The 8083-nt window shown below is 42.8% G+C and overlaps 1 protein-coding gene across 1 annotated transcript in view; it reads left to right on the plus strand.

Moving 5' to 3' along the window:
- LOC104491749 (E3 ubiquitin-protein ligase TTC3-like) overlaps positions 1-6623 on the plus strand; it is a 61310-nt gene extending 54687 nt beyond the window's left edge. Inside the window, 9 exon segments of the mRNA XM_010134216.1 lie at positions 6-64; positions 610-710; positions 1369-1462; positions 2087-2185; positions 4306-4727; positions 5201-5321; positions 5470-5703; positions 5924-6013; positions 6513-6623. Of these exon segments, the coding sequence (XP_010132518.1) occupies positions 6-64; positions 610-710; positions 1369-1462; positions 2087-2185; positions 4306-4727; positions 5201-5321; positions 5470-5703; positions 5924-6013; positions 6513-6623 (1331 nt within the window).
- The last annotated feature ends 1460 nt before the right edge of the window (positions 6624-8083 follow it).

An 8083-nucleotide genomic window follows, 5' to 3' on the forward strand; every position in this document is an offset into this window, starting at 1 on the left:
AGAGCGTATAAAAAAGAGTCAAGATGACTGCCAAGAGTGTGTGAAAAGAGCTGTTAAAGCAGAGGTACACGCAAAAAAATCTTAAAACGTTTTTGCTAGAGCTTGGATCGTGTGTGCTGATAGTAGGTGGGGAAGGTGAAGTCTTAACTAACAATGTAATTTTAAGTAGCATCTAAAAATTTTCATAAGTGTATATCAAAAATGTTGGTAAAATATTGACAAGTGCTGCCCGTGGTGTTAGATCATCGAGGCACATTATTATTATTGACCAGTATTAAAAGTGCACAGAATTTGGGGCATATAGTATCGCCCCAGACAAAATTCAGCTCCTAATTGTGTTTCATACTCATCCTTGTCTTGTATGATAAGCTGCAAATAGAACACGTATGAAAGCCTTCTACTGTCAGGTGGTGCGAGTAACCTTTTTGTCCTCCTGAAGGCTGTCAGGGCTGTTATTCCCACCACAGGAACTGTGTCTGTCTGGTGTACTCTGTATCATCAAACTATTGTTTCAGATGCTTATTAAAATCTATTTTGAGGTTTTACTCCTTGTGCTACAGCTGTGCTTTTACTGCACTTTTTTTTTTACACAGTTATATTTTGTTACAGATATCAGTATTTGAAAACTGGAAGGAGACCGAAGTATGCAAGCTGAATGGCAAGGCTGCCACTGCAGAAGCAAACCTCAGGGTGCTGAAGTCATTCAGCAGGTATGGATAGTTTACACCAGAAATTTCGGTATTACTAGCTGCTAAATAGAAGTAACTGCTGAACGTTTAATCACGATTATTGAACTAGACACGTCAGTTCTGTGCACAGAGCGATGCTAGCCTGAAAGGTGCCTAGGAACACAGTAGTTAAATGCAGCTCTCCTGAAGCTGAATTTCTTCTTAGTCTTTAATTACCAAGACGTGCGATACTTAACACGGGAGCAAGCTTCTCGTCATCTTTCTCCTTAGCTGGGGAAGATCAGGCTACTGGGAACGCTCCAGTTATTGCTGCACAGTGTGGGTGGAAGAGGGCTGCAACGCCAGTAGAAAAGAGTGCAAACAGAACTGCTGGGCGTGAAACAACATCGTTTTCTTCCTTACAAAGGGACCAATTCAGCACATGGTGTTACCTTTTCTAAAACTGACACCATGTTCCCTCTCCTTATGCTTACGTTGTGCAAAATACTAATTCCCATTTGAAGAGTCCACTTCTAAGACTGAATAGGATCTAAGTACCAGGGATTGAACTAACTTTGACTTGAAATGGCTTTAAGTGTGATTTAGTTGGTATGGGAAGAAACTGCTGTACTAAGACTATCGGTCTTAAACAGAAATAATGAGATCACTGGATTTTAACTGAAAATGTTGGCTACTTCAGCAGCTCAGCCTCAGCAGCACCTAACTCGAAGCTACAGATTGATTCTTGGGAGAAATATATTGCTAATGTAAAGAAACAACTGGAAAAAGTAGAGGTAAGCCTTAAGTTCTCTTAACAAGAGAAGTCGAACTTTGGAAATTAAGACAGAATAAATACCTTGAATAATTTTGCATTCCTTTTTAAAAAAAGAGAGTAACTTGTCCTCCAAATACTGACCTGCATTTTAATTACAAAAGAAAGATATGGTTTTAAGTCCAGATTATTTAAGTATAGTTAAGTTACAATGAATACCTTAAGTTTCCCACAGGCAAAAATCTGTCCTGTGTACACTTGGTTGAAAAGTGTATCCCCACATTAACGAGTCTTGACTCTTGGTCTTTTTGCTTTTTTTGAACTTTAGAAATCCATGCAACTACTTCAAAAAAACAGAGGAGAAAGCACTCTGAAAAGTTAAGGCGTTAACTCGGAAAAGTTAAGACATAAAGCTTCTAGGCTGAGTTTTAAGAACTAGACAGTGTTTCCCAAACCATTCAAGCATCAGTGCCAGTACTGAAATACAGATTTCTGTTGCTGTAGCAAATGGTGCCCTTAGGTCTCCCTGCGGAAGGCCTGGTGCCTTTGGTGTTCTGTAAAAGAGCAGTTGTGTTAATGCCATTTCAAATAAAGAGTGAGCTCTAGTTAATGCTGATGCGGAGGATGATTTGTTTTCCTACTGCAGGCTGAGTATGAAGAAAAAATTCAGATGGTGAAGAATGGTGCGCGGAACTGCCTCACTAAAGTGGAAACTGCAGATCTTCCTTCTCCTCCCAGTGTCTTAGTACGTATCCTCCATTTGACAGCAGCTCGTTAAAAAGTCCTCTAAGCTTGCATTGGCCCAGCTATCCGTGTGAAGAACTCGAATGGGTATCCTTGTGTACAGAGTAATCTGGCTCTCTCATCATCCAGGTAATGCTCAGAAGGAAAAGGTCACTGCAGATTAGCGTGATGAGGTCCAGTGAGAAGCACATTCTCAAGTCCTTTGAGAGTCCAGAGCTCTTTGAAGTTAACCTTAAAATGCTTCATCTTCTGTTCAAATAGGGACCAGTATTTTTGCATATTGGGACCTTCCTGTAGCACCAAAATCCAGAGGAACAAGGCTCCATTGCACCAACACGTGCAACTGATTACGAACACCAGAATCACCTGCCAGTCCTATCTGGCATGAACTAGATGGGGTATAACCATTTATGGAAATGTATCTGCAGTGACGACATCCCAGATAAATACTATTTAAAAACATTTTCTCATGGGCCAACAGTTCCGCAATGCTCAAATTCCACTGACATGCTCAAATCACGTCAGTTACTTCCGAGCCCCGCAATTGTTCCTGGTGCAAGCACAAAGTCAGTGTAAGCCAGAGCTCCTTGAACTGTTCCTCGGCGGGGTGGTGGTGAGACACGTGACAGCGATGAGAGACTTGGAGCCAAGCTCCTTGCAGCAGTGGTGCAAACAACCTACGTGCTGCCATGCGCTGGTGCTAAAACTGAACCCGGGGCTCAGAGCTGATGCCCAGTCCTGATGCCAAATAGCTTCAGAAACCGCTGGACCTGGGACAGTTTGGAGTAAGGAAAAAGGGTTCAGGCATCTCTCAAAACAGGGGGGATAATTGACTCAGTAAGTGAAATGCATTCGGGGTGCACGTGCATATGAAATCCCTGAATTAACTGAAAATGCCACATAATTTTTTGATATATGTATCTGCAGAAAATCAAGGTTTTTTTCTTTTCTTTGTTTTTGGTATAATGTAGATTTGAGGCTCAGTTCTAATACTCTATATTGCTGTTGCTACAGTTTTTCTGGACTTACACAAGTAATATTTCTGCACATCTTTTCTTCCCCACTTACTTCTAGGTACCTCCTTTCTACTTCCTGGCACAGAACCCTTAAGAATATGTAACTAACTTAGTTACCATCCTTAGGTTACCATCAGTTTACAGGTTGGGAGAGACGATTCATGAGCCCCTTGTTCTACATTTGGAATCTTTTTTTTTTTTCTTTATAAGGAGTAACTTTCTAGAAGAGAGATCTGAAATTCTTTTAGCTTTGAGGGGACTTTAATAGGCAAATGCTCAGGCCCAATGAAAAACACCAGATTAAACCCTTTTATATTCTGTTTAATTAATTCTGTTGATCCATTAAAGACTTTTACAGAGAAGGTAAAATACCCCTTCAAAAAGGTGGTAAACTAAAGAACACAGAACCAGCAGGTTTGACAATGAAGAAATGCAGAATTTTATTTCTGTGTGTTAGAAAGCCACTTCCCTAGAGCAATCAAGTTCTGAAACAAATAGCAGTCACGGGTCAAACAACTAGAATTATTTTAAGGAGTTCTTACCATTGATGGGGGAGAGTCATTAGTACAAAAAAGTCTTCCTGGATCCTGGCAGCTTCAAGTTTTTCAATATGATGACTAGAGCTAATGTGTTTCTGTTTAAAAAAAAAAAATTTACACTGGATTACATGTAGATGATATAATCCGCTGAAAGCAGTGAATTTTGTATTTGTAAACTGATGGCACTTATTTGAAGCAGTTGTGTCTCTGCCACCACCATCGAGCTATACTTGTGTACAACCTAACAGCCGTCCAACGGCCACGCGTTCTTTAGCAAGCGAGAGTGAGAGAGAGGAGCGGTTTGCCTGTCCGCTGTCCTGTCTGATCCTGTTCCAGACAGGTGCTCTCTGTCTGGTACCTAGTAAAGAGCACCTTCGTGCTCTTCGTATTTTTACCTCAGTGAAGCAAGTTAAGATAAATTGAGCAGAACTCTCGAGCGTTTGCAGCATGAACTGACGCATTTGGACACGCTAAAGTCACAACAGTTTATCTTATTTTAATCAGTAATAATTTTATAGTCTTTATTTTAATCAGTATTTTTCCTGTGAAATCTGTTTATTTCCTAGCCAAAACAAGGCAAACCTCCAGTCAGCGACCCAGCCATTGTCATGTATTCCTCTGTACCTGCCCATCCTAATTTACTTCCTGCATTTTCAAGTTCTGAAGATCAGGGTCCAGCACATGCTTCGTTTAATACACAGACAGGATTTAAGGCAGCATATCCAAGTTCTAAGGCTTCTTCTGCCAGTGGCGGATCAGTGACAACACACTCCAAACCTCTGGAAGGATCATATTCTGATAAAGTGTCGGCAACTTGCCCGTCAGGGATTTCTGGAAGTAACGCTCAGGACGTCCAGCCAAACCAGAACCACCAGTATGACTCAGCTAGACAACCGAGGCCTTCTGGACTTCCAAACAACAAAGCGTTTCCAAAAGTATTTGAAAATATTACTGTGCATCTACAGAGTATATTCCCGAACTACAGCAGGTATTTGCGATAATGAGTGTCGTGTTGCGTTGAGTAACAGCAGTTCTGAGCATCCAGGGGTGAAGTACAAACCCAACTGATTTCTTAGCAGGTGGCTTCTGCTTCACGGGGACAGTAACACTGGCTGTTGCCCTCCCTCCCCCCCACTCACTGAGACATTCTTCGAAGGGAATAGACCTCCCGCGTCGGCTGCTCCTTTTTGGCTTTTTTTTCCCCCACTGGAACCATTAAGAAATAGAAGCAGTGGTAGTTTATTGTCGGGGGGCTTTTATGATTAAGGTAGACCCTGTTTATTGAGGGCTGTTGGAAGCAGGTACTTGATACAGCTGGTTCGAGAAGTTGGTGTCTTTTAAAGGCTGTGCTGCTGTGAATCAAACGTGGAAGGTGCCGCGTTCTCTAAGACTGTCACTGTGCTGGTAACAGCCGCAGTAGTGCCAGTCAGTAATTGTGTTCGTCTTTTTTTGTCCCCTCAGTTCAGACCTCACTAGCTTCATAAAAGAAGCACAGAGGAGAAATGGGAATACACTGTCAGGTTTGAGCTTCAATGAGGTTCTCAGCAGAGTGACAGAACTCATTCTGGACCAGCAGAGTAAGGTACTGTGGTGTACGTAGCTGCTGCCTTTTCTACCGTGCATCTCCAACAGGGGAAACGCTGCAGCACAGCCCAGAAGAGAATGCAGACTCTCCTTTGCTGTCAGCCTCTGTCGCGTGAACTTGCTCCAAATTCTTTTCCAATACTTAGGCACCAGCTTCAGCAGGGAGACCTGGGAAGTCAGCATCCTCTGCCGCAGCGGCACCAGCACAGACTGGAACTCAGAGTCGGGAATTAGCTGCAGAAGAAAATGCCCCCAGCCCATCCAAAGCAAGACCTGAGCATAAAAATGGCTCGGGTAAAACTCGATCTCAGCCACACCTCCAGCCCTGGGAAAATGTTGGAGCGACACCTAAATCCAAGTGGAAGAAACTGGACTATACAGTAAGTTCTCCGCTGTTTCACTGAATGTGAAGTGCTTGCCATGTACTTCTTGTAAGTCATGAAATAATTAAAGTGTTGCTGGAAAAAATAATCGACTTGTTCATTTTGTCTGCTAAACCTTATTAAATATACTTGGTTAAAATGAGCAACGCCCTTAGGTTGTAAGAATTTGCTGATTAATTGTTGCTAGCTTTCATTTACCTAAACATTTTATGTGTAGGCCTCCAGTGATGATCCGTGCACGATATGTCACGATGAGCTGAGCAGAGACTCGTGTGAACTGGAGTGTGGGCACTGCTTTCACAGAGAAGTAAGGACTTTTGTTCTTATCGCTTAGATGCAAATGGTTCCAAACTCTCTTCAGTTACGCCCTGGTTGCACTTCCTAGAGGCAGCCCTCCCCGCTCTGACCCGGCAGTGCTTAAAGAACAGCGCAGAGTTTTCTTTTACGTACTTTGTGCACCAAGACTTGCTATATGTACGGTTTTACTGTCAGAAAGTTCCCGGTTCCAGGTTTTTAAGTCAAATGATAATCCATCAGAGTGAATGTGAGTGTGTGTAACTTCACGCGGTAATTATGTTAGAAGAACTTGGTATTTCTGTCTGTGCCTGTTACTTTATTTGTTTACTGCTGGTTGGTTATTGCAGAATAGGTGCAAGTGCAAACCAATCAGCACAGTGACAGAGCTGGAGAACAGGTTTCCAACCGCTGCTGGAAAAGCACTTACCTGTTAGTGACAATTATTAACCTACTGAAGCTGAACCCTTTATACCAGACTTTGTTTCCTCAACATCTTTCTGTTCTTGCAGTGCATCAGAACATGGCTCAAGCAACATTCAAGTACCTGCCCTATCTGCCGCGTCCATGCTTTGCTACCGGAAGACTTTCCTGAGCTTCCTGTACGGAACAGATATGCTTAAACCTTGTTTTATTTGAACACGTTGTAACAATATAGGAAGTGGCTGCAGAATAACCACCATGACAAGGAACAGAAACAAGATACCTAAGAAGAGACAGAAACCTGTTTTCATCGAAGATGTTGGAACTCGGCCTGGCTCAGTATTTAACACTTCGTGTGAGGCTGTAACATGCTGGTACTGCCATGGCACCTGCAGAGTCGAGTTGCTGTACTCCCAGATCCAGCGTTATTCCTGGGTGCCGCCTTACTGTGTGAAGCCGATGCAGGGCAGAGGCCAGCAGCACCCAGAGCTGGTCGGGGTTTTTGGCTAACGGATACTGAAACTGCTGGATCCACTTTTCTCAAAGGGTGGCGTGTAATTGCTGTAAAGAGACAGACCTTACACCACCCTGAAAACAAATTCTAGTATCAAACAAGGAGGTGACCCGGATGACAAGACTAGCAGAATTAGGCACAGCCAAGGCATTACCTTCCTCTGGCATAAAGAAGGACAGTGTAGCTGCAGGATTCAAACGGGGTTTGTTGGGGTCATTAGGAACGCAGTTCATATAATTGCAGCTCCTTTCTCTGCATAAAGCCCGAGCTCATAATTAAAATCTTTTAAATAATGACTTTTTGCTTTAATATACTACTAAAAAGTTTAAGTATTCATGTGGCTGTGTATCACTGAGTGAGTTGGAATACTGCAGCTCAATTCTTTAATCTTGAAATACAGTTTGAATTTCCCTCGTTGTAGAAGAGCTGACTTGTTTAAATCAGAAACAGGAATTTTTGGTTTTGACGACACAGGCAGGCACACACAGGCGCGGTGTTGTGTGAAGGTGCAGCAGCAGTGACTGATGTTCAGTACAAACAGCTGGAAGAATGGTTATCCTACTGCTTTAAAAGTCTGAGCTGGCCAGAGCACCTTTATCACAGTGATATTTGTCTCAAATAGCCAAAAGACCAGGATTAGAGAGTGTACAGCTTAACCGCTCTGCAGGTAGAGTGTGACTGTTGTTTGGATACAACCGGTGTTAAGTTTGTCTTAAGCTCAAGTTAGGGATCACTTGTTTCAAGTGCGTATGTATCCTCCAGATGAAGTTTTAAACTGTTCTGCAATTAATCAATCAAAAATAAAGTTACTACTGCAGCTCATGTGGGCCTTTTGTGTAATAATTTTGCTAAGTCTGAGTTAGGGGTGAGTAATTTACTATACACTGCAGAGAGCTAAGGCACCTTGCTGCCTGAAGAACTAGGTTCACTGCTCAGCACTGCAGCACTTGCCACCTTTTCATTAGTTTCCATTAGTCCACTAGTTTCTTGGGATGGGGGCCGTGTATCGATCACCTTCTTTTCACAAAAGCAGCCTCCGTCCTTGTCTCTCAGGATGCTTTTCTGGAGCAGCTGTATCCTTGACCTGCTGAGCAGTGGCACAGAGTCAGCTGGCTGTGCTAACAGGGCATGGTCTTCGTGCTGAAC

This window comes from Buceros rhinoceros, unplaced genomic scaffold (genome assembly GCF_000710305.1).
Source record: "Buceros rhinoceros silvestris isolate BGI_N320 unplaced genomic scaffold, ASM71030v1 scaffold16374, whole genome shotgun sequence".
Lineage (NCBI taxonomy): Eukaryota > Metazoa > Chordata > Aves > Bucerotiformes > Bucerotidae > Buceros > Buceros rhinoceros.